Source organism: Hemicordylus capensis, chromosome 5 (assembly GCF_027244095.1).
Source record: "Hemicordylus capensis ecotype Gifberg chromosome 5, rHemCap1.1.pri, whole genome shotgun sequence".
Classification (NCBI taxonomy): Eukaryota; Metazoa; Chordata; class Lepidosauria; order Squamata; family Cordylidae; genus Hemicordylus; species Hemicordylus capensis.
The window spans coordinates 182,875,217-182,903,036 of NC_069661.1; the positions used below are offsets into that span (position 1 = coordinate 182,875,217).

At 41.3% G+C, this 27,820-nt stretch overlaps 1 protein-coding gene across 4 annotated transcripts in view; it reads right to left on the reverse strand.

The window, feature by feature from the left end:
* The window catches only part of LRIG3 (leucine rich repeats and immunoglobulin like domains 3), an 85,309-nt gene that overhangs the window by 27,578 nt on the left and 29,911 nt on the right, over nt 1-27,820 (reverse strand). For 3 of the 4 annotated variants that reach the window (XM_053258600.1, XM_053258599.1, XM_053258601.1), the window contains exons 4-5: nt 7,465-7,599; nt 4,586-4,729 (exon numbers count right to left, since the gene is read on the reverse strand). In XM_053258600.1, the coding sequence (XP_053114575.1) occupies nt 4,586-4,729; nt 7,465-7,599 (279 nt within the window). Of the gene's footprint in view, nt 1-4,585; nt 4,730-7,464; nt 7,600-23,346; nt 23,402-27,820 lie in introns of those variants that run through there. The other variant, XM_053258602.1, reaches the window with a different exon arrangement.

Consider the following 27,820-nt stretch of genomic DNA (forward strand, 5'->3'; position numbering starts at 1 on the left):
GGTAAAATTAACGACTCAGCGAGTCCCTATAAAAACTGCAATATAATAAAACACGACCCACATCTATGGCCTGTACATCACATGTAGCGTTTCAGGTAGAGAACCTTACCATACCTACCATATAAAACTGCTGAGGGCAATACATCAAAACGGGCTAGAGCTCTACAGTACTTAGGCATAATTAGGGCTTCGCAGTAAACAGCTGGCTTAACACTAAGGCAAATCTCCCTATTTTAAGTCATTTTAGAGCCCTACTCATCTCCTGTTGCCATTACATATCTAAAATTATTTGCTTTACAGCCTTTTTTGCTTGTTCATAGCCCACAGATCACAGCACTTAGAAAATGAGCTTTCCTTTAACAGCTGCCTTCCACCATGACTGGAAGCTGCCCTCAAGTATCAGTGGAGCCAGCCCCATCGGAGCGAATATTACCTTCAGCCCATAGATGAAGATGGTAATCTACATACGAGTCTCCATACTTCTGACTCCCATTTCCAATCTTAACGCTGTATTAGACACACATCTAGGGACTTGCATAATTGATCTTAAAAATTTAGATTGTACTGTCTCCACCAGGGCAAGGTTAAAAGAGGGTCCAACCGTGCACTGTGCCACTACTTTTGCCTCAAATAATTTCAGTGCTGCGGGGACATATTGCCCTCCCTTAGTACGATAAAAAGATACAACAGCCGAAGCACACCTCTGTGTTACATGTGAGGCATAATCCAAATGTGCATCTTTCCAACTAGATAAATGGAAAGTTATTCCTAGATAGTTAAAACAATGTACCTGGTCTATTTTATTGCCACCAATAAACCAACTATTCTCCTTGACTCTTTTGGCAAAGTCATTTTTTTTCATCTTTTTATAATTTATCAGCAACTTTTCATCCTCACAGAATTACATAAAAGATCTTAAGGCACTTTTTAACCCTACAAGAGACTGTGAAAGGATGACCATACCATCAGTGCACAGAAGCAGTGAAATATGCCTATCAGCTAATTTGGGCAGATGGAAGTCATTTTTATCAAGATGTTGAACAACTGAATTTATATAATAATTAAATAGTAGCTGGCCAAGCACACACACTGTTTAATACTGTTTAACTCCTAGTATTGTTGGAACTGAATCAGTTAGTTGATCTCATATCCCATATCTGACTCTCAATTTAGTGTTACTATAAAGTCTATATATCAGCAATAGAAGTCTTCTGTCAATATTAGTCACCAAAAGTTTCTTCTATAGCCTCTTTCTCGGGACAGAATCAAAAGCAGACTTTAGATCTACAAAGGCTGCATTGAGTGAGATCTTAAAACCGTATACATACGGTACTTCTCCACTAAATGTTGTAGAATAATTGCTTGGTCTATAGTAGATCTTCCTGGCCTGAATCCTGCTTGTTCTTCAGCTAGAATATTATCTTCTGACCAATCAAAAAATTTCCTAAACAGATGTTTTGTGTTGAGCTTACTGACTATATTCAGAAGGCTGATTGGGTGATAGTTAGCAGGATCTTTCTTTTGTCCTTTCTTATAGATTGGGACAGCAATTGCCATACCCCAGTCTTCCGGTATATGGACAGCTTTATCAATGTATGTAAAGAGTGCTGCTAGTACTGGTGTCCACCAGTCAACATTAGATAGGAACACCTCAACTTGGATAAAATCACAACCGGGGGCTTTATTCCTTTTCAGTTGTCCAATTAATTGCTTCATCTCCCCTGTAGACATAGTTGGCCAGTTTCGTAGTGTCTGTATAGATTGCTCATCTCTAGGGACATATAGTCCATTGCATCACTTTGTTGTGCATACATTGAACGAAAGTGAGCTTCCCAGCCAGCTGAAGATATATGGCATCCTAAGTTACTGTCTGATCTTTGTGTCATGCCATGCCAAAATGTATGGGAATCTCCCTCTATCAGTTGTCTCCAACCTTCTTTGGTTGTATTTCTTAAAATATCTATCTATCTATCTATCTATCTATCTAAGAGTAATAGCTTTTATTGGCAGTTCTTTTTAGCAACAAGACTTGTGCACTAGTGGCATCTACATTTTCCCTGTAATGCTTGTAACATCTTTTTTGGCCTGTATGCACTCCTGATCAAACCATGCTTTTGATTTTTAAGATAGCGTCAAGCTTAAAGTTAATGGGAAGTGGTCACTGTCAAGATGACCCATTATTATTGGGAACAAGGTTAATAAGTTAATCACATTATGTGAGATGATCATGTAATCAATTGTGCTCATCCCAGCCTCCCAGTAGGTATATTTTGTGGGGATATCACCATTTGTTTCCCCAATGAGTATATTCAGGTTTAGGCAGCAGGCCAACTGGGCCAGACAAAATCCAGCAAAATTTGAGGTATTACCCTTAAATTGACGTTTTGCTAGGAAACAACGGTGGCAATGTTATATAGAGCCATATCAGACCCCATTTTGGCATTAAAGTCTCCCCCAATTAGCACACATCCTGTGGGAAATTCTGCTAGTGTGCTGTCAATATATGTTTTAAAAAGTTATGCCAGGTACTCTTACATTGAGCTTTATGCCAGCTATTCTTACATTGAGCAGTTGGGTGGGGGCAAATAGACATTAATAATCAGTAAACTACTGGTATCAAAATGAACAAGAATAGCCATAGCCAATTGGTCACATGTTGGTTGTATTATAGCATGTAGAGAATTAGTACACTTTTGAGTTCTCCAAATTTGGTGCATTCTTGCACCCTGGTATTAACGAATGAATTGGACCCAGGTGTTCTATTAAACTACCATGATATCATTCAGGCTTTTCAAGCCATTTTAACTATGGTAAAAAAAACCACGAAGAAGACCAATTTACGCATGTAGAGATGAGATACCATTATTCCAAGCCCCCCACTAGCTCCACTTCACCTTTGATTTGGTGTAGCATCTACTGTATCAAACCCATGGCAGTCAATCTCCTCTATCGTCCAGGTTTCTTGCAACAATACTATACCATACTTAGTTACGATATTAATGAAGCCATAATCACAAATCTTATTAGTCGCAATATTCCACGAGATGAGCAGTAGGGGTCGCCGAGATGTAGAATGTCAATCCAGTAGAAGGAGCAAATTTTCACAGTTCTGCTGCACAGGCAAGGTATCTACATCCTTATCAGGAGAGCAAGTAGGCATCACTGTCCCCTTGCTATCTAAGTTGCTATAAATAATCTGTGAAGTGATGCCCCTTGAAGCTGGGATCCCTCCAAGATCTGTAAGGAGTGTGAAGAAATCAAGCCCCCCTGGGCTTGAAGTAGACATTGTCTGTATATGTTGAAGATTTAATGGGCTTTGGAGGGCCTCAGAGACTAGGGAAGAGACACAGGGAGGATCCAACACAGCACTCGCTTCGTGAATTTTTGATCTAAAGACTTAGTGTCTTTCAGGTCTTATGACATGTGAATCCATTTCACAATCCCATAAAGGAGCAAGTGGAGAGTTATCAAGATTCTCAGGAATGGAGCCATTCATATTTGTCTCTGAGGCTTCCCCTGTCTGGGGGGTTATGATTTCCAAAAAATATGGGGAAATACATAGAACACAGTTTTTTATTGTGTGAATGGCCTCAATATCATCCACTACTCTTAACCCTATTCAGACATTACAGAGTATATGTGTACAGGTGTTTCTACAAAGTATATCTTTCTGTGTGAATGACTGTACATACGTTCATTTTAAATGTGAAACTGGGTACATACCCCTTCAAATGCAATGTATGGATAGGAAGTCTACTACTGTACATATGTTGAGTATAATGTGTGAATAGCTGTATGTGTGTACACTGTACAAAGATTGTACGTGCACTGAAAATAATACGTGAATAGGGTTTCTGTCCCTATTGAAGTCCTCTAGAGTACTGTCCTCCCTCTATCAAGCTTTCTTTCTTTCATTCTTCAGACTCACTTATGCTGGGTCAATACAGCTGGTTTCATAGCTTCCAAGAGCCATAACATTGCCTTCTTAGCAAAATCTTCCCCAAATCTCTTGAACCTCAGTTTGCCTGTTGTTCCACTACAGACTCTCTTCTACTTAGGGAGAGAAGACAAAACAAATCCAAATCTGCTGGTAGATCTTTGGGAGATTTGCAGCAAATCAGCAAGGCTTTTGGACTCCCAGGTGCTTTTGGATCCCAAAAGCAACAAAAAAAGAGTCTTTCTCCACACACTAAGTTAGGTTGACAGAATGAAGAAAACTTCAGGGAGTTGAGGGACTAGGGATGGATTTTTCCATGAGCCAGAAAATGCCACATCTTTCTGATACCACATCTTTCGTGGCCATTTTTCAATGGCCATCTTTCAAATGCCACATCTTTCATGGCTCACAGTGCACTGTGAGCCATGGGAGCATACTGGCATTGTAGGAGTGCTATCACCAGAGCACCAAGTAAAACATATTGACATAAAACGTTTTGGAACAAGGGCAAACCACAAGGATTATGCCCATGTTCAGCATAAAGCTTTCCTGCCTTTATGTGGTTACCAGTGGGGTGGATATTCAAGTACTGCCAGAGGCCTATAAAACTAATCTAAAACAAATTAAGCAGTTGTGAATTGCACTTACAGATTATGGAGATGGGATAGTTTAAACATCTTTTGTGGGATGGCTGAAATTCGGTTCCTGTTTAGCTTCAATACTTGAAGTGTGCTAGACAAGTTGTCAAAAGTGCCTGGTTCTAGGGAGGTTATGCGATTATTGTTAATGTGCCTGTGGAAACAATGACATAGTGTTAATATCTCTGGAAATGTTAACAGACGTTCAATACAGAAACCACGTTAGCTACTAGTCCCAATTTAACCATCACTTTAACAGCCCCACTTCAGAGATTAAGTGGCAATTTGAAGACAGTTTGGTTCCATTCTGTCAAACTCTATGGCTCTCAGAAGAGCAGAAACCAACAGGGTTGTCCCAATACAAATAAGACAAATCTTCAAATAGTATTTCACAGGTTGAAGGACACTAACAAATCAAGTGTTAACTTCAAAACGTTACACTGAAAAATATTTTCTTAATAGATGCCAGAAATTATCATTTTATAGTTTAAATTTTTGGCTGTTATTTCCAGCAATTTTAAAACATACTGCAACATTGACCTATCTGAACACCCAAAACGTGAAACTGGGAAGATGCAATATTTGTGTTTTACAAAATATTTTGAAGGCAGATTTACCATTTTATCAACCAGAAACAAATACTTTGAATTAGGACTAAGCGCATTACTCAAATACTTGATGCAATTAACAAAATGCATTGGCTGACATTCCGCGCAGGGTGACAGGTGGTTCTGAGCCACCAGCATTGCTTCATGTCTAAAGCAACACCCATGGTATTGTCCAAGAGCACTTTTGCACGAATGCAGGGGGCCCTCGTTATTTGTCGGGGTTCCACTCTCGCCTATAGGTGAGAATATGAAACGACGAAAAATGAAACCTTGAATCAATGGAAAATGCAGGGTTAGGTTCCCAACAAATGTGGGGGGGGGGCGGCAAGGGGAACAGAAATCAGAGGGGGAAAGGACAGTACCTTATTTTCTAGGTCTCCAGCAATGCCCCACAAAACCGCCCAAATGGCTGAATATTCATCATTCATATATATAAAAGAATCACAAAATGACCCTCTCTGCTGGAAAATGGCAGCTGGAAATGACAGTAGAAGTAGTTTCCGAGTCATTTCTGGCCCCTCGAAACTGTAGGCAGGCTCACTTCGACTACTTTTCTACCTGTAGATAATGAAACTGGCTCTCTAAGATCTATCACAGATACGTGAAACCTCAGATATGGAGTCTGCTGATAACATAGGCTACCTGTACTTAAAATAGCACATTTTCACTTGCGTGATGATCTGCTTTGCATGAAGAAGATTCCAGATTCAATCTGGAATTTCCAGATAGGGCATTTCCAGATAGGGCTGGTAAAGACTCCTGCCTGAAACCTTTGAGAGCTGCTGCCATTCAGAGTAGACAATACCGAGCTAGGTGGACCACTGGTCTGACTCGGTAAGAGGCAGCTTCATATGTTCCTAAGTGTGATCGTGCCATTTTAAATATTAGCACAAGAATGCTTTTCTGCAACTCTGCAGGTATTTCTTTAGATGCCCCCAGCAGTGTGAGTGGTTTACAACCACATGCACTGTACTGTGAATAATGTCTGCCATTATGCTATTGAATTTTAAAGCTGAGTTCTATCAAGTCAACAAGGCCACCTTAAAAGGCCTTTTACATCTGCTGCTTATTTCCAAAGCTAGTTTTGAAAGAATTTCCCTCTCTGGAAAATAAGGGCAAGAAAATCGCTCTCTCCTAGGGATCCTCAGGGCCAAAGTGCCCCCATGGTTGATTTTCTTCCTCATCTTCCAGGGTACGGTCCATTAAAATGAGCCTTGGAGATAAGAAGCAGAAATTTTCCCAATTGTGCAGCTGTGAGATTTGTTTGAAAGGTGTGCACTCTGGAAAAACAGGGGGAGAGGGAATAAATTCAACACTTCATAGGGGATCCTCAGATTCAGAAGGTGGCCCATGGAAACTTTCCCTCCCACATTTTTCCAGAGTGCTGTCCTTCAAATATCCCCATGCAGCCATAATTTAATATAATGGAGCCAAAGAGCTCTAATATATTAAATAAGCAGCACAGCAATGCCCATTGGCTCACATTTTAAGCTGAGTCAGAGAAGAATCTGAGGGCTTGCGAAGTTTACCTCTCTTTGGGGGCAGGCTTTAACAAGCTCTGAAATTAGTTTCCGAGCTTGACTCAGGAGAATTGTCCTGGTATTCCTAATTATTATCTCCATATTGCAGATGAAGAAGCTGAAACCAAAAGGTCACCTAGTAAGTACATAACTGTAGTGAGATTTGAATCTGGGGGCTCCCTATTCACAGCTCTGTGTCTTAGCTACAAATTACAATGTCACACCAGCTGTCATCAAGTTTGCAAGGGGCAGATTTGCATGATGCCTGAACTATGCAATCTGCAGCCCACAAAACAGGCTTTTCAGATTCTGTGTGTGGTTCAGTTCTATGCCTAGTTCTGGCCTAGACATGCAAATTCCTCTGTAAATGTGGTGCCCAATCTGTGGGCAGGGACCCAACTGCCTAGTGTTGTTCTAAGCTTCCACTAGGCATGGGGGGGGGGGGGGGAGAGAAGGCTGCAGAGCAGTGTTTTTTAATCTCTGTGCAGAATGAGTTTTTTTCCCGGGTGGCAGTATCAAGGCAGTGTGTGCACACCTGCATTCAGAATGGGGCCTTCCTGATTCAACCTGAGCGGGATCTAAACTGAACTGAGCAGACATCCAAAAACTTGTGAGCACACGCACATGCACACGCCTTAGAGGGAACAGTGCTGCAAAGGGCACCCTTTTCTCACTGTTTTAAGCTGCCCCATGTATTGAGATGGTATATTACTTACTGCCAGTAAATTAATAAAGTGTTTTTATCTTAAAGTTTAACTTACAAGTATTTGATTGCAAGGGGAGGAAATGATTCCATCCTGAGCACAGAAATGTTGTTGTTGCTCAGATCCAAAGTTTCTAGGCACTGAAATGGCTGCAGGTGTTCAGGCACGATGTCAGCAATCTTGTTACTTGTCCTAGATTGGAAATACATAGTCAAATATGAAGCTCTCTATAGATAAGTGATATAAAAGGTGAAACTGATATATGAGACAGACGCATTACATGCAAAGCGAGATAGGTCAAGCCTTAATTTGTTATAATTGTGATGATCATGGCGTACAGCTCATGAAAACCCCAAATCCACAATCCCAGAAAATTAGAATATTACATGGAACCAAGGATTGAAGAATAGAACAATATCGGACCTCTGAAAAGTATACAGTGTACTGTGCTTGATTGGCCAGCAAACTCGCCTGACCTGACCCCATAGAGAATCTATGGGGCATTGCCAAGAGAAGGATGAGAGACATGAGACCAAACAATGCAGAATTGCTGAAGGCCGCTAATGAAGCATCCTGGTCTTCCATAATACCTCATCAGTGCCACAGGCTGATAGCATCCATGCCACGCCTCATTGAGGCAGTAATTGCTGCAAAAGGGGCCCAATACATATACATATGCATGCTTATACTTTTCAGAGGTCCAATATTGTTCTATTCTTCAATCCTTGTCTTCTTGGTTCCATGTAATATTCTAATTTTCTGGGATTGTGGATTTGGGGTTTTCATGAGCTGTACGCCATGATCATCACAATTATAACAAATTAAGGCTTGACCTATCTCGCTTTGCATGTAATGCGTCTGTCTCATATATCAGTTTCACCTTTTAATTTGCATTACTGAAATTAATGGACTTTTGCATGATATTCTAATTTTCCAAGTTTCACCTGTAGATGTTGCTATTAATATTTATTGAGTTTTATATGCAACAACAAAGCAAGACATACCACAGTGCCGTCCCCCACAAACCTCTTCCTTTACATCACTTTATATACACACGTGGAGGGAAACACAAAATGAAGCACACACATATGCACTTTACAAAACACCTCTATGGCTTGCTACCCTTCATCAGATTGCATTAGGGGCTTATTTCAAAGTCTGTATAGATCAAGAGATGCTCTCCACATTGTCTGAATATTTTCATAAAGCAGCAATATGCAAGAAGACAGGTTTTCTTAACTTCAGTATCAGCATCTTCATAATCATATTAATGAAGAACCTAAAATTACAGGTGTGAGTGTGTGTATCATTTCTGATATCACAGGCTCACAATTTAAAATGAATCTGTACTACAGGAAAAGGTAAAGGAAAAAACACAAACGTGGGAGAGAGAAGCAAACAAAAGAATATATGGATTATTTTTTAAAATTACAACTTAAGAACAATACATTATCAGAATTTGAGGCAGGAAGACAAGACAATCTACAGAATAGAGTATTTAAAAGATGAGATAGTGGTGAATCTGAGAGCCCAGTAAGAAGAATAGCACAATTAAGGTGGGAAATAGCAAAAACGGGGAACAAAATGAGGCTTCCATGTCTGTGGTATGTGGTAATTAGCACTGTTGTTTGGTCATAGTGTCATCAGCATCGTGATGTCATCAGCATCATGTACCAAATTAAATTTGTGTCTTTAGGAGACAATGAGGTCATTCATGCAATCAAAACTTTGTTCTACCCAGGTATGGGAGCTGTGTATGCTCCCCAATTTTTGGTTATGTGGAAGCAAGGTAGAGGAAAACCTGGGAAGCTCCTTCCACACAAGCACTTCAACCCTGGTTTTCCTCTGAACCTTGCTTCTATGCAACTGAAAACTGGGAGCACACACAGCTCCCATACCTGGGTAGAACAAAGTTTTTGATTGTGAGAATGACCTCACACAATACATAGTTTCTTGGCTATTCTAGCAAACTATAATAATCATTTTTAATTGTTGCCTTTTGGATCAGTTAATTCAGGGCAAAGCTTTGGGTACTGTTGGGCATTGGGGCAACTGCTGTCTCAAAGCCTGCACAAATTTAATTAGGTGCACACTTTAATAAACAAACAAGCATCCTCTCTTCCGCTGTCAACCCAATAATATGTCTGCCTGTCTTCTCAGAGTAAAATGACAGGGAACAGGGACTGTATTGGTGTTTTATGGTGGTAACGCCAGTCATAAACTGGCAGCATGCCAGCCTTAAAGGAAGAGAAATGCTTCTGAAGCATTTATCAAGGCTGCATCCTCTCTTACTTCATTACAAATTAATTTGTAATGATTTGTATTCAGGATCCAGTGATGGTTATCTGGACATTCCTGCATGAAGCTGGACAATTGGCAATCAGTCAAATTTCTGCTATGGATGAATGTTAAGGGTTGAAGGGATCATACTACACCTATGATATTATCTTCTGTGTAGAGAAGCAGATCTGCTCACTGCCAACTCTGCTGATATTATATCATTTATTATTATTATTAGTTATTCGATTTCTTTACCACCCTTCCAAAATGGCTCAGGGCGGTTTACACAGAGAAATAATAAATAAATAAATAAATAAGATGGATCCCTGTCCCCAAAGGGCTCACAATCTAAAAAGAAACATGAGATAGACACCAGTAACAGTCACTGGAGGTACTGTGCTTGGGCCAGTTACTGTCCCCCTGCTAAATAAAGAGAATCACCATGTTAAAAGGTGCCTCTTTGCCAAGTTAGCAGAGGGTATCCTGCATACATCTACTCTTTCTTCAAGTCTGTTCTATTTCTACCCAACAGGATGTCTGGCAACTTTGGTGCCCATTCAAGCAGTTATGGGATGTTGGAAACCTGAGATTAATTACCACTCATTAAAACCAAAAATTTGGCTAAAAATAGAAGCCAGAAGTTGTGGATTAACTGGCTTTCACACCAGATGTGTAAAAAAGAAACGATATTTTGTTACACCTCAGACATTGTTCTCATTCAGGATCAGATTTCAGTCCTCTGCCTGTCTGGTGCAGGTCCTTTAAATTTAACTCTTAGCTGGAAGGTCTTATTTCAGCCAAAGTTATATTTAAGTAACTACAATGGATAAGCCATGTGTCAGATTTACTGGCAACCAAGTCAAACAGGTAACAGGTTATCTAACAGGTTAAAGAGCCTTTAGTTTAGACATTAGTTTGCTCATAAGTTAATTACTAACAAGGTACTAAAACTGCTAATTACTTGAGTGACAAATAAAATTTTCCTTGCAGTAAAACTGTGCTTCAGCATAAGCCAGCAATTTCCTGAATTGCACGCCTCCTAAATTGCAGTGTGAAAGTGTCCAGTTAGAGAGAGCTTACACACTGCAGTCTTTGTGTTACCATTGCTTCATAAAACAGAAATTCCTTACAGCCAGGATAATAGTCCCTGTATCATGAATTTTAGTTATGCCTAATGGACCCAAATAATACCACACTCAGATTAGACTTCAACTAACTGGCAAATTACTTGACGTAGCCTGTTTTAAAGATAACATTTGTTGGAGTTTTTTAGCCTACTTTCCAGTAGGCTTATGAGATCACCCGGCATTCTTTGTGTGTGTCTGTCCGTGTGTTCCACTGATAAACTTCGCAGCACCTGGACCAATATGAACCAAGTTGGATACAGTTGTAGGGACACATAGGAACACCTCAACAGCCTAGTTTGTGATTATGTCATTCACCCCAAACCAAGATGGTGGCCACTTGAATGTCTGAGGTGCAAGCCAGCTAATTTGTGGACTGTCTAACTCACAGGGACCAAATTAGGTAAAGTTACAGTGAGTGGCACACAGGGACACCTCAAGGGCATAGTTTGTGATGATATCATCCACACTGATTCAAGATGGCGGACCCATAAACATTTGAGATACAAGTGGGATAACTTATAAACCACTTAACTGATTTGAACCCAATCTGGTGCAGCTGTAGGGACACATAGGGACACCTCAATGATGTAGTCTGTGATGATGTCATTCACCCCAATCCAAGATGGTGGTCGTGTGAACGTCTGAGGTGCAAGCTGGCTAATTTGTGGATTCTCTAACCCATTCAAACCAAATTGGGTACAGTTGCAGTGAATGACATACAGGGACATCTCAGTGGCAAAGTATGTGATGATGTCATCTACCCCAATCCAAGATGGTGGATGTGTGAACGTTTGAGGCGCAAGTGGGCTAACTTGTGGACAGTCTAACCAATTTGTACCAAATCTGTTACTGCTGTATGGACACATAGGGATGCCCCAATGATGTAGTTTGTGATAATGTCATCCACCCCAATCCAAGATGGTGAACATGTGAACTTTTGAGGCACAAGTGCACTAACTTGAGGACTGTCTAACTGATTTGAACCAAATTTGGTACAGCTGTAGAAAGTGACACACAAGGACACCTCAATGGTGTAGTTTGTAATGATATCATACACCCCAATCCAAGATGGTGGACTCAAGAACACTTGAGGTGCAAAAGATCTAATGTGGACCTCGATTTGAACCAAATATAGTCCAGTTGTGGAGACAGTGAAAGGAAACTAGGCTAAGTTCTTACTAGAACAACTTGTTTGATTACAGGATTGTGGGAAAAGAAAGTACATTTATTTCTTAACTTGCAGCAGACTACACATTAGTGGCTTAATTGTATCTCGATATAGTACAGACACAGTAAGTAATTAGACCACACTACATATAGTTATTGGTTATCTGAAAGATCACTTGAAGATATTTAAATTCTCTTATCATGAAGTATTACAGTGTCTCAAAAAAAAATATCAAACCTTAAGAAGTTATCTGTGATTCATTCCTATATTAAATCTAGTACAAAAGCAGGAAATAGTTTAAAATCTTTTTGGACTATACAAAAATTCATAACTCATTAAGTTTTCTTCACCTGTGACTGAGATTAGATAATTATAGTGACTTCCTCCAGTGAGTTTCAAACAAATACCAGCCCATCTAATCTGTTAGCATTCTTTCCCTCAATGTAATAAAGTGCTAAAAAAGTATAACTTTGTCATGTCTGCACAAAATTTCCAGCAGTATGCGTCTCAGTGTTGTCATATCATGCTCACAAAAGGTTCTAAACACACTTTCTCCAAACTTTCAAGGGAGGAGTGCAGTATGCCTGTGTTTCTGTAATAAATGAATCAAAATTCAAGCTCTCACAAAAGGAAACCTGAATGAAAATAGTGTCCAATGACTCTTATTAATAAGAAACCCCTCCATCACATACATTTCAGTTCCCTTAGACCTTTCACTTCTAATATATCCAGACAGCACAGGATTTGCAGTGAAACAAGAGGTGTGAATTGAAATGACTTAGCTGTACTGGGAGAAGCCTGGTCGAGACTCTTTTAATTTCACATACCCCACCCATAAATAGTTGCTGTTTTATTTGTATACTTTGTGTTGCAAATAAGAACACAAAGAACCTTGAACACAAGAATCTGGCAATCGTGATTCAAAATGATTCACATCAAAGTTCAGAATGTTTATACACAATTGTGAACATTTGCAGCATGCTGACCTATCGTTTTCTTGGCTTGGAGGGTTTAAAAATAGCTTTGCTTCAAAGTAATTTGTTTATATATCCAAGGATTTTAAGCATTCAAATTGTTGCAAATCAAGAATATGTATCAATAGGTACATTATCATTATCAACTGGTGCATTTTTAGATAGATAGATAGATAGATAGATAGATAGATAGATAGATAGATATGATCTCAACATAAAAAATATTCAGTATTAGTTGTGTAACACTTCAGAAAAATGAAAAAAGTTTTTCTCTGCTGCAAGGCTGGATTAATTTAAATCACAATTTAAATGAACAAGCTAAAAAACTGATTTAAATAATGGATTTCACTTGAGTTTCTAACTTTTCAGTTCCTATATTTCCTGAGGAAGTATACATATTAATTGGTTGCTATGGTAATTATAACTAGAGTTTTTATACTATCCAGAAGATTAATCCAAACCTTGTTTTACAACCCACACATTTATTGCACTGAAGAATTTATATTTGCTTGGTAAACAATAGTAAAATTAAATATTTCTGTTTGATTCTCTCTATATACATTCAAGGGCACCAGACAGGCTCACTTACTTGAACACATTAATGCCCAGAACCTTCCAGAAGCAAACGTACAGTTAGTACTGGGCAGAATTCCATGCAGTTTGGTGACAAGAGTCTAAATATTTGTAATTTACACAGACATAACCCACTGAATCATACTTATAATGACTGACCTCAATAGTAACATATTTTTGTTCCAGCCTGTTCTTTTACAAAGAAAAGAAAACTTTAACTGAATGTATTTGATAGAAGGTAATGGATTCAATTTTATAAGATTATGGCTGGACTTGAATATGCTTAATAACCAGGGAACAGAGAAGAAAAGAGCTCTCCTTCTGCTAGAAGGGAGGATGGAAAGAAAGAACTTTCCCTGTGGTGGTGGTGGTGGTGCGGAGGGAGAAGAGGGCAGGAAGAGCTCCCGCACCAGCAAGGGGAAGAGGGGAAATAATGAAGAAAAAGCTCCTCATCCTTACCAAGGGAGGGGAGGGTAACAGAACTACTGCTGCATTGGCACCTCAGGCATGCTTGGGGCTAGGACTGGTTCTTATCCCATATCTGTTAAATCTGTTCAGAAGCCTTTGCAAAGACTTTGAGAGTCAGTATCTACTGAATTATACTTACTTATATCTGCTTGTTGACATTCTCAAAGAACTCTGAAAAGTTAGTGAGGTAGGGCTTTCCTTTGCAGAAGTAATGCAGATCTTTCTTCAGCAAGATTTGTCTTTCTGTACATTTAATAAATTTTTCCTGGAAAATGTTTTCTAGAATTTAACTCCAAAATTACATGTTGAATGTTACAATCTGTGTTCCTCAGGCTGTCATAATGCAGAACTCTGAGAAACAGCATCTCTCTGTATTTTCCCCTATCATCTGTTTAAGTCCGAAAGAGCTTACCTCCCAGCAGACGATCATTTCGCCGTTCTGGGGAGGGTGGATTGCTTGCCCAGATGAGCACCGGCTATTGCCGGCAGCTACGAGGGCCAGGGTGCTGGGACACGGCGCCCTGTAGCACCCCACCCCTGGAACTCCAATAATACACAACATGAGTACGCAGTGAATTATGAAGATTCCTCCTTACCTCCCCTATTCTGGCAGACCGCTCTCCTAACCCTGTTTTGAGGGGAGGCTTCGTAGGTAGATCCGGCAGTTCACACATGCATGCAAAACCGGACTGGACTCCCTTAGCCCGGTTTTGCATGTGCGTGTGAATAGCCTCAGTATTTCCCTATCCTTTCCAGACTTCCAACAGCTCTATTTACAAACCACACAGATAAGAGTCTGGAAAGATGGAAGCAGAAAGTGCACTGTGTTTCTCTTCCCAACCTTCCCACTATCTCTCACTTGGAAGTAGAAACAAGACTTCACATGTTATTCTAAATAGGGGTTAGCGATAAGGTTTTCCTGGCTTGCAAGTTCCTAGGATGGTAAAGAACCCTGTTCACACTCTATGGTCATCTCTGAGACAGAGCAACTCATTTCCCATTCCAAGATGTGTAAGACTTTGGAACTAACATGGTCCTGCTTGGTATATGCTCAACCCATATATTTGTAAATAGAAAAATACTACAAAGATCTTGTAAGTCTCCTGGCTAGAAGCAACCCCTGTAAAATTCTCCTGGTACTTATAGGACTATTCAATGGCACTGGAATTATTTGGTGCCTGAAATGGTGTCAATGTTGGGGGTGTAATGATAAGTAATAAGATGTAAAGCATTTAACTTGCTATTAAATTTGTATCCAGTAAACTTCAGATTTAATATCCCATCAATCTAAATGTTAAACCAAACTGATATTCATAACAAAATTGCCCTCATTTTCTCTGTATACAATAAGGATCCACACTAGAGATGGGAATGAATCGGATTTTAGGATTTATTTCAAGCTCAAAACGAATAGCAAAATCCTCAAATCTAAACAGCGGCCAAGCCAGCTGTTTCACCCAATCAACCTTAAATTGATTCAAGTGATTTGGCCATTGGGAACAATGGGGAACTTGAAACACCCTTTGTTCCCCATAAGTAGGTCCTAGGGACACCAAAGTGGGTTGGGTGGTAGGGTATGATAGGTACTACCTACAACCCAAGCCACAAAAGAAATGAGCAAGCAGGCAAATTTTTTTACCTTTCCCAAAAAACCCCATAGGATCATATGGGGGTTTGGGGGAAAGGTTAAAATAATAATAATCACCCACTTGCCCATTTCTCTTATGACTTGGGTGATAAGGAGCATTTATCACACCATACCACCCAAACCACTTTGGTGTCTCTAGGAGCTACCCATGGAAAATAATGGGGTATTCTAAGTTCCCCATTGTTCCCTATGGCCAAAACATATGGAATCACAGAGTACACACAAGTTTTACATTACAATTTGCAATGCATTTTGCAAGCCTGCCTTGCAAAACTCTGCAGATATGTGTTCTGTGTTCTCTCAGAACTGTCACTATCCATTTTTACCACAGCACTATCTCACAAACAAACCAAACCACAACTCAAGGAAGGAAGGACCCAAGTTCTGCTGTTATCAATCTGAGATCTAGCAAAACCAGACAGTTATAGCAGCAATAGAACAGCATATTATACTGAGTGCTGAAAAAAGAAAACCACAAAACCAAACCTTCCTTGATTCCTTCTTCCTCTCCTCTGGATGTATCCTCTTCAAAAGAAACACACTATAAGGGCTCTCTTGCCTCCCAGGCCCTTTGAATACATTTTGAAATTCCATTCTTTTGTGTTTCCCTGTCCATCTCCCTAGCCAATGGGGGCATAGTTGCCCATGACAACACTTGATTCTTATGATAACAAGCCAAGCAAGGAGATTGCAAGCCATTCAGAAGCCAGTGCCAGAAGACCAATCAGCCTCCGAAATTTTTCCCCCTCGCAGGTACGACTGCTGGGCTTGACAAATCCTAGACACCAGGAAGCCCTGGTGCCTACAAATTTAACTATGGTACCTAGACTAAGATATTAAGAGGTGGAGTTATTTAATAACATCTTTATTTGTCCCAGGCAGCTGTTTCTAGGGATGTGCAAAACATTTCGATGTTTGAATGTTTCGACTTGGAACAGGCTGTTTCAAGTGTTTTGAGCTTGAAACAAAATTCTCTCTAAATAAAGGGCCTGTTTCGAGCTTGGAACAAAACAACCCTGTTTTGAATGAATGAATGAATGAATGAATACATTTTATATCCCGGTCTTCCGCCAAGGAACCCAGAGTGGTGTACTACATACTTAGGTTTCTCCTCACAACAACCCTGTGAAGTAGGTTAGGCTGAAAGAGAAGTGACTGGCCCAGAGTCACCCAGCTAGTATCATGGCTGAATGGGGATTTGAACTCGGGTCTCCCTGGTCCTAGTCCAGCACTCCAGCCACTACACCACGCTTTCTCCATTTCGAGCACCATTTTGGAAATTTTCCCTATTGTTGTGGCAGTGCATGTGAGGATTCGCAAGTTTGTGAATCATACTGTTCAGTTTTGATGTAATAATTTGGCTACAGTTCACGTGATTAATTCTAGGACATCTCGTAATCCTCAGGTCATGTGGCTGGTGTGGCATTTTACTTTGCAGTGTTTGCAGCATAATATTTTGTTTATTACTCGCCATGTTCCAGGTCTGGATGATAATATTGCAGATGCCTTGTCTTGGTTGCAGAAGCAGTGTTTTCAAACCCTTGTGCCAATGGCCAAGGAAACTTCCGAAAACTTTCCAGTCAAGTTATGGAACCTTGGGAAGTAGAAATTGAACAAGCTGATGCCTCTCTTTGGCTCCTAGCACCAGAAAATGTTATGCTGCGGCTGTACGTGAGTTCTGCGAGTTTAGGAATTCAGCCAGGCTGAACTATGGCCCATTGCAGTGGAACATGTGTTACGCTATTGCATTCATTTGCGCAGCCGGGGTCTGGCACCTAGGTCAATTGGTGGCCCTTCCCTTCCAGGCTAAGAAGAACGGGTTCATGGATTCCACATCTGATTCCCCAGTGTGTTGCGCTCTTGAGGGTTCGGCACAGGCAATTCCCATTCACCATGACTCCCGGGTGCAGTGTTCCCTCTAAGACATGCACACATGCCTGCGCTCACAATTTTTTTTATGTCTGCTCAGTTAATTTTAGATCCTGCTCAGGCTGAATCATGAAGGCCCACTCTGAATACACGTGTGCATATGCTGCCTTGATACTACTGCCCAGAACAAAACTCATTCTGCACACAGATGGAAAAAATTAGATAGAATTTCCCAATCTCCCCTCCTATACTGGATAAGATTTTGATGTATGTTAACTCCATAAGTTTTTCAAATTTCAAGGCATTGTTATTTTGGGCAGCTATTCTTGTGGCCTTTTTTGGCACTCGGGTATGTGAACTAGTTGCAGCTTCTAAGCAGGATACTTCCGCCCAGGCCATGCAGCATCAAGCATACCCCTGCTAACTGGGCAAAGAGGTACTTTTTACCGTGGTGATTCTCTTTATTTAGCAGGGGGAGAGTAACTGGCCCTATCCACCCCCAGCACAGGACTTCCAGTGACTGTTGCTGGTGTGTGTCTTATGTTTCTTTTTAGAATGTGAGCCCTTTGGGGACAGGGAGCCATCTTATTTGTTTTATTTCTCTTTGTAAACCGCCCTGAGCCATTTTTGGAAGGGCGGTATAGAAATTGAATTAATAATAATAATAATAATAATAATAATAATAATAATAATAATAAAACGCATAAGGGTGTTGAGTTGGTGATTCGTCAGGCCAAGACTGACCAGCAAGGAAGGAAGGCTGTTGTCAGTCTTTTTCATAGTGACACTGACTCCTTGTGTCCTGTGTTGACACTTATAGCCTACCTGTGGGTTCATGGATGCAATCAGGGTCCTCTTTTTCATCATGCAGATTCTTCTGTGCTTACCCGTTACCAATTAGGGGCAGTAGTTCATAGTGCATTGCATAATGCTGGTTTGGCTCCAGCAGAGTTTGGTATCCACTCTTTTTGTATAGGTGCTGCATCATCTGCAGTGGTGATTAGTATGCCCGAGGGTCTGATTCATGCTCTCTGGCGTTGATGCTCATCTTCATTCCTTCAGTATATTCGGCCTTTACGCTATTAATATGTAATTTTGCTGCAATGAGCTATTAACCTGTTCTGTTTTTCAGTGGTGCAGCTGCCATCTCCAGTTCAGATTATTATCCTTGGCAACAGTTTCATGTTTTAGGCCAGTCGGGTGCGTCAGACTAACAATGGCACCCAATTACAGTGGTCCCTCTACTTACGAAATTAATCCGTTCTGAATGCACATTTGTAAGTCGAAAAGTTCGTAAGTCGAAAAGCGGTTTCCCATAGGAATGCATTGGGAACGGATTAATGCGTTCCGGAGCCTAGAAAAAAGACCCAGACCCCCAGTAAGGCTTGCAAACTGCACAGGAACATTTCTTTTCAAGAATAAACAGGCAGTAAACAGGCAGGCAAGTCAAGGAAACCGCATGTAAAATTCGTAAGTCGAGGAAACCCCATCTAAAAATTTGTAAGTCGAAAAAACCGCATCTAAAACCGGATCTAAAACTGCCATTTGTAACTCGAAAAATACTTATGTCGAGTAGTTCGTAAGTCGAGGGACCACTGTATGTCTCACTGGCGTGGCTGAAGTGGATTGGTTTGGAAGTCGTGAGATGACCTGGAGCCTCTTTATGCCCATCCTGTATGAGTATGTTGCCAAGCACGGCATCATCCACCTATTGGTGATGCATTTGGGTGGGAATGATATTGGGCTACTTTGCGGTAATTTTGCAATCGGCCAATTTTGCAGGTGATTGCTGATTTTCAAAGTTTGGTGGCCCGTTTTCTGGATATTGTGCTGGCTTGGTCCTGTATGATTCCCTGGTTGCGTTGGTGTGGCCAGGTTGGGATTCAATGTTTTAACCGTGCCTGACAGAAGATTATTCAGGAAGTTGGCCAGGCTGTACTGGCCATGGGCGTGCATATTATTTCGCATCCCAACATAAGATGATACCTTGTTCAATTTGTCTAATCATGGGAATGATTTCTTTCTTCAGGCCCTGCAGCAAGGCATTTGCAGACTTTTGGATGAGTGGGGTAAGCGGGATAAACTGTGGTTTGCTCTGCTCTTATAGCCGGTGAGTGCAGGTTGGTATAGGTTATTGTGATCGTGTCTGACTCGCGGACCATTTAAGGCAAGTAGGCAAGCCGAGGAACATCCCTTGCAGGTTTTGTGGCCCTTGGGCTGGGATCTGCCCCTACTCGGAGGCTGGCTGGCACCCACCACTCAAAGTTCCTGTGTGGGTGGGGCTGGTCAGCCTCCCCTCAGCAGGGTTAACACTTCGCGGTTGTTATGATGTCCGGAGTTTGTCCAGGTTGAACTAACACCCAGTCTTTTGCCCTGTTCTGGGTGGTCCTGCTTCTGAGAGGGGGTGTGGGGCATAACACACTTTAACTGTTATGCCTCATTGCAGGTTATGTAGTATTAATTAATGGGTCTGGGTGTGCAATGTGTAACCCACTTCTCTGTGGCTTTTCTCTCTGTTGAACTTCCACTTCCTTTGCAATCCTTTATTCTTGTGTGATCTCATTTGCTTGGCCTACTTCAGCTATCATATACATACTAGTAATCCCAGGTAAATCTTTGTTTTCTATTCAGATTTTTCCTTTCAATAGCTCTGAGCAGACCAAATGTTAAAACAACACATGAGTTCTTTAGCTTTACCTTAAATCAAGTTTAAGGGCTTGCAGAACCTGCTTCTGACTCCCTTCCTGTCTGTTGCAGCCTTTGTTCAGTGCTTCTCCCCAAGTGACATTTTACCACAGTTTTCATTCTTGGGCCTTCTTCCAAGGGATTCCAAGAATGAAACTTTGGCTGTCATTCAATGTCATGCCCCCACCTTCATCTCAAGTTCTCAATTCAACAAGTATTTTCCAGAATGTTCACATGCCAAAGTATGCCACAAAAAGTTGCTAGTAGATACCAATTTAAACATTTGGCAAAAGTGTTTCTGCTGCTTTCAGAGACAAAGCTTTTCATCTTCTACTTTGGATGAGACAACACTTATTTTTGAATTAGAGTAGAAAAGGTTTACATTTGTATACAGAGAACACATGCGTATGGATGCAAACCTTTCCCACTCTAATTCAAAAATAAGTGTTGTCTCATCTGCTCTGCAGAGAAGGTGCAATAGAAGATGCACCTGCATGATTCAAATAACAATTTCAATAACCTAAATGACTGAAGCGAGTGAACCAAGCTCCATGTTACAGTGGAAAGACAAAATATAGTTTTAGAAGTTCACAAGGATCTGTAACCAGTTTTTCATGGGAGAACATTCATATTCAGCTGCAAATGTGAGCAGTTAATTCTAGAATATAAAATACATCAACAAAGTGTCTTCAATAGCACTTTTTTTTTTTTGCTCTGAAGCAAACAACAAGGCCAAACTACCTCAAACAACACCCTTTCTCTAGTTGTGGCAAATCCTCAATACCCCACAGGAAAAGAGTGGGAAAACAACATGTTGGAATGCTTCCAAAATTCTTCTAGCCCCAACTGAACTACTCAGAGAGTATCACTCCTCAATCAGCTGAAGCACAATTCAGTACCCTAGAGTCACTGGCATTCTCCCCACCCCCCCACAAGTGATTTTTGAAGGCCTTTTATAAATTCTTAAAGGACAAAATAGGCCAGCTCAAACATTAGTCGAAACAGAGGCTACCCTAGGCAAGTCATCAGCTCACTCTCATCATGTATCCCCATGATCAAGAGCAAAGTTTGAGTGGAATCACATGACTATTCAATGCACTGCGGCTACTTAAAACTTCATGTACGAGCTTGAATAAACTTCTATAACTGAGCAAGCCGACATACTTACTACTGATCAGAAATCTAGCAAGTGGCTATGAGGGGACATGGCAGTGCTCAGTGTACCACATCCACATGACTGGAGCATGAATGATTCTCTTTGCAGTCAGAACCACCATGCAGTAAGTTTAGTTGGAGAATACTTAGTCCTTTGCTTAGATTAACTCTATGGTTACAAAGTAACTACCACCAACACAATTACATAAACATTATTGTTTAATATAAATTTTCCAGATACTAACAAAACATAAAGGCCCTTTCATTCACGACTATTAACAATCAGTAAGCTCCACAGAAACTATGTAGCCTAACTTGATATGTAATACTGTGACCATTAGGAGCAAAGAGACTGCCAGGTATGTATGAGGTGTTTTGCAAAATACTTAAACCCCACGACAGATGGTCTCACAGGTGTTTCTCTTTCAGTCATCACCCCTCATATTGCAGAACTTACTTTGTTCCTAAGCTTTGTTCTCATTAAGTGCTTGGTACATTTTGTAAGATGCTGACAAACAGTATCATATTACTGTATAGATTTCCACCTGGCTTACACAAGCAGGGCATAAAAACAGAAATCAATTTAAACCAAAAAATTGAACTGCAGCAGTGTCACGTAAGGATATGCGCAGACATAGCTTCATGTATCCAGCTTTCCTGCAGACAGACTTGCATTCTAAGAGAATTAGTCAAGAAACAATGTAATCAACGGGGCAAGTTAGTTATGACTAACTTAAGTCCTATTAATTTCAGAGGCTGGCATACAGTGCAGCCTTACAAGAGAGGAGCAAGAGCTCTGTTCTTGCAAGGAGCCAATAACTATTTCTGACACCACTATGAGCTTTCCAAGAAAAAGCTGTTTATAAAGTTAATTAATTAAGTAGTTAATTGTATCTCAAAGAACACAGTGACCATCATCCAAACTAATGCTGTACTTGAACAATAAATAAAGCTGAGCCACCTAATGGTGCAGCGGGGAAATGCTACCCTAACAAGCAGAAGGTTGCCAGTTTAAATCCCCGCTGGTATGTTTCTCAGACCATGGGAAACACCTATATTGGGCAACGGTGATATAGGAAGATGCTGAAAGGTATCATCTCATACTGCATGGGAGATGAAAATGGTAAACCCCTCCTGTATTCTACCAAAGAAAACCACAGGGCTCTGTGGGCTCCTGGAGTCAAAATCGACTTGACAGCACACTTTACCTTTAGTTCAAGAGTGCCACATAACTGTACAAAATCACAGAGATCGAAGTTGTGTGCATTTACAAAAGCATATGAGAAAGAGGTTTCACAGCAGGAAGCATGCCATCTTGTGTAAGCACAATCATATTTGCACTAGTGAAACACGCATCTGACAAGCATAAATTCCTTGCGCTAACATGTGATTGTGCAAGCACAGCATTATTTATTTATTTATTATTAATAATTTCTGGTATACTGCCTCCTCCAAAGACTCTAGGCAGTGAACAACAATAACAATTCTAAATAAATAAATAAATAAATAAATAAATAAATAGATAGGGCAAAAGCCTGGCAAAAAGCATAGGTCTTGAGAAGGGCCTTAAAAGCCACCAAGGAGGGTGCTGAACGAATCTGGTGGGGAGGGTGTTTCAAAGAAGAGGGGCAGCCACAGAGAAGGCCCTCCTACAGGCCCAGGCACCACACACTACACCTGGGCCCGGGACACTGAGAAGACCTCACAGGATGGGATACAACTGGCCAAGAGAGGTGATCCTGGAAATACACAAGTGCTAAGCCCATAAGGGTTTTGTAGGTGAGAACCAGTACTTTAAATTGGACCTGGAAGTGAACAGACAACCAGTGCGACCATAAAAGAGGAGTAACACTATCAAATTCTACGGCCACCCATGAGGAGGTGGGCTTCTGCATTCTGGACTAGCTGAAGCTTCCAAATCATTTTCAAAGGCAACCCTAAGTAGAGTGTGTTACAGTAATCCAACCGAAAGGTAACAAAGGCATGAGTTACTGTTGCCAGGGCTTGAATGTTTGCCAGAAATCATTTGAATAAATACGGAGCATTGTCAATCACACAGAGCAGACAGAAGACCATCATTTTCTACATGTACTCTTAGGTTATGCTTTTAAATACAGCACTGCTCTGAAGGAAAATCAATGCAGTCTGAAAGTCAAATTCTTTTGAAAAGCGACAGCCCAGTGGCTATTGGAAAACAGTTATATCACAAGGTTTTCCATCACTTTTGATATCTTGGTTGGCTGTGTCAAAGCTGAAGGATGAATGAACCTGCAACATACTTTCTTGTGCCCTCTAAATAAAGTTGGAGTAGCACTGAGAAGACGAGATGTTACAGGTGAACAACTGATGCTGCCAACACTGCACCCAAATTCTGCAGAGCCTATTTCGTTACTATCTCTACAATAGTCAATATGGAATCCAACATCATTCCATGTCATTTTTGTTTTTTAAATGTGAAAATCCTAGCACTAGGAAGGTCTTCAGGATTCTAACTAAATATTTGGAATACTAGGCTCCCATTCACACTCTATATGAGGTTCATCTGTTTACCTCATGTTGCATTTATCTGTAAGTTGCAAGTTTCAACCACTGGAAGAGGTGCCTAGAGCTGAAGAACCTCATGGTGAACGTAGTTTGTAATCATCATCATCAACTTAATTTGTTAGCCGGCCCATAACAAATTGTTCTCTGGGCCGCTCACAACACCTAGATTTTAACCTATATCGGGTGCGTGTGAAAACACTAGCTGACTTCCTAAGTCCGATTCCCAGTATAGATAGGAGAAGAGAAATACCACCTTCCTCCACGTGAATCTGCCTGTCCATTAGGATCTGCTTCAGAGAGCCTCCTCCAGGTACCTCTGCCATCATTTAGATTAGTGGTGACCCAAGAAAGACTCTTTCAGTGCTGGGGCCCCAGTTATAGAATATCCTCCAAGGCTCCTCATGCAGCACCTGGTCTGTTAAGTTTTAGGTGCCAGACTAAAGAGCTCTCCTCGCAAGCAAGTGAGAAGGGCTCCAGCTCTGTCTGTGGGGAGAACAGGTTTGCCTGACACTCCTCACAGATGAGCAACCGACCCCACTCACTTCATCCCTGGGCGGGCAGATCGCCTGCCTAGACGAGCGGAAGCTCAGCTGCAGCACTCCCTTGCTTCGCCCAACAGCTCTGGAGGTTGGGCACAGGGAAGCGCCGCCACAAGTGCATTCCTGGGATCCCGCCTCCTTGAGTGTGCCCGCCACAGCTGCTTGGCACATGATCCATAAACCGGGTTTTGGGGCACACTCGCACCCAAAACCTGGGTTAAGCGGCAAGCTCCATAAGCAGGTTTGTCGCTGAGCCGCTGCCGGGAGCCGCATAGCTCCTATTGCTGCCCGGTTTCTGCTGCTCGTGAGAATAGATTCTAAGACTCTTTTAATATATATATATATATTTGCCAAGGTCTTCAAGTGCTTTTAGTGCTGCTATCTCATGTTTTATGCAATGTCATAGTATTTTACTGTATATTTCTTTAAATTTCTATTTATATGTTTATTTTTTTAAATAATTTACTCTGGTTAGTGACTGAAATTTATTTATTTATTTATTTATTTATTTATTTTTACATTTCTATACCGCCTTTCGTTAAAAACACAACCCCAAGGCGGTTTACAAAAATTAAAACATACAACAAAAAAGCAATAAAAAACACCAAGCTAAAAACATATAAAAACAGGCATAAAAACACTACAACAGATAAAAACACACAGAAGCCGCAGTAAAAACGATTATGTAAAAGCCTGGGTAAAAAGCCAAGTCTTTACAAGCTTTCTAAAAGCCGTGATGGAGTCCGAGGAACGAATGGCCACTGGGAGAGCATTCCAGGGTCTAGGAGCAGCAACAGAGAAGGCCCTGTCCCGAGTGCACGACAGCCAGGCCTCCCTCATTGTCGGCACCCGGAGCAGGGCCCCCTAAATAAAGTTTGTTGCTGTTGTCTTGTTGTAGTTTTGTATTTTGGAAGCTGCTTTAGTTTTAAAGTTGAATATACTGAAGCTCTTCTCACGATTGGTGAGAAGAGCCTGGGTGGGGTTTGCGGGGAGCCCGCTCTCCCTTAGCCCGTTCTCCCCACACACAAGCAGGCAGCCTACTCCAGGTGGCTGAAGCAGCTGCCCAGATGACTGCCGGCTCTGTTACAGAGCCGGCAGGGGCTGGGAGGATTGGGGGCCGTGTGGCTCCCGGAAGCTCCAGCATGCCCTGTGCAAGCGTGCAGGGCATACTGGAGAGACCCCCAAGCTGGGAGGCTGCTTTTCAGTCTCCCAGTCAGGGGTCTACTCGTGAGTTGCTGCGCCGTGGAGCCGCGCTGCAGCAGCTTATGATCGGAAAGCCCAGGTTAGAGGAGCGCTCGCTCTACTAACCTGGGCTTAGGGGAGGGCTACTTAAGTGGGTGGCCCACTTAAGAACCACCGGGCTCGCAGATAGAGCTGAGAGAGATTCCTGCCTGCAACCTTGGAGAAGCCGCTGCCAGTCTGTGAAGACAATACTGAGCTAGATAGACCAATGGTCTGACTCAGTATATGGCAGCTTCCTATGTTCCTATGAGCCTGGTGGTGCTCATGATGGTAGAAAATCGGGTTAGCGGAGGTTAGCCCGATTTTCTACCATCATGTGAATAGCCTCACTATTTTTAAACAAGTAAACAAACAAAATAGACTGCAACAGCTACTTGACAAGGAAAATGACACTAGGCTTATTTACTGCTAGTCCCTCTCTCTCTCTCACACACACACACACATGGAAAGATCCAGAAATCTCATGATTTCTGCCAAGAGAGAAAAAAGAACTTATTTCTCTGCCCCATTTTCTTTCAGGTCAGATCTGAATGGCATTTTTAAAGCAGAAGCAGGAATGCATCCAATGCATCTCTAATCAACACATAACATATACAATGGTGAATTCTGTCTACATTCATTCCAGCCACATCTATTACAAGGCTGATGGAAGCCTGAAAAGCCAGGTTCCCATTTAGGACCCACAAAAAAGGTGCCTTTGCATCAGTTTCCAGGCTTCTGGTTAAGCACAAGAGCACAGAATGGAATTGGGAAGAGCTGCTGCACAGCTGAGCCATTGCAGAAAAGACTATAGTGCTGGAATAGAATTTAACAATTCTGCATTCATACCATATAAGTGTAGAACATGGTACTGTATACTGAATTCAGCATCCTGAAAATCTCAATTTCTTTTATCTGAAACGCAATTTTGTACACCTTACAGCTACAAAGAGAGGAATTCAAATTACCAAGGGAGCTTCAATGCCTTGCATAACTCCTTACCCTCCTCCTTACTGGAAAAAGCAAAATTATGTAACATGAGTATATGCTTAATTTCCATAATTATACAGGACACAGAATCCAACTTTTCTGGGGTAGGGAGTGCACTGTTTGGATTACCTTGATGCAGATTTTCCTTTCAGAAATTTAGGGTATGCACAGCTTTGTTAATATCTGCTTTTCAGAATTTCAGGCTGCACTACCCAAACTCCTGTCTTGCTCAAACACATATAGGGATTAGTAGCAGAGAAAGGAAGAGAGACTGCAAGAGATGAAGAGAAAAAGCAGCTAGTTTGCCTTCTAAAACAAGCCAAACATGCTATGGGGAAGGGAAAATCTGATGCAAAGATGGCAGACAGCCCAGTGCTACACCCATTTCAAGCTGCAGTTATAGAGCCAGTTTTACTTCCAGCCCATAGTTCTCTTCCTCCCAATTCAAAAGGCAGTGTTCTCTCTAAGGTGTGCGCATGTGTGTGAGCTCAAAGGTTTTTTGATATCTGCTCAGTTTATATTAGATCTGGGTTGAATCAGGAAAGCCCCAGGAAAGCCCCATGCATGTGTGAACACACTGCCTTGATACTGCTGCCCAGAACAAAACTCATTCTGCACACAGATGATAAAAATTAGACGGACCGCTGCTCTCTAGGCACAACTCAAAACCTGAAAGATACTAACCATGAGGTCTGGATGGAGGAAGTTTTGAAGCTGGTGCAAAGAGGAGGAAATATGCTTCTGTGGCACATGACGTGGCAACCAATAAGAAAGAATCACACATAGGCTTCTATCAGGACAGCAATCCTCTGACCTTGTCAAGATTTGAAAAAAGTGGCAACTGGCACAGAAAACTTTGGCTGAGGTTAGGAGCAGTGCTGCATTGTGGCACTGGGCAAACAACTTGTCCAAATGTAAAATCTGGAGCTCAAATCAGAAAACGTAAGACCATACTGCCAGTCTACAAGTGATCTGCAAGCGAAACATCCTCTTTGGAAACTTCTGTTTTAGAACTTATTTACTCTTGAACAAGAAATCCTAACATCTCCCTAAGGAAGGGGGAGGGGGGCTATAGCGGGAGCTAGGTCAGAGGCATATTGATAGTTCTTGCCTGATTAAGAACAACTAGCTGACGTGATGCAGAGCATCTGCGCCCCTAGTTCTCCCTGTCT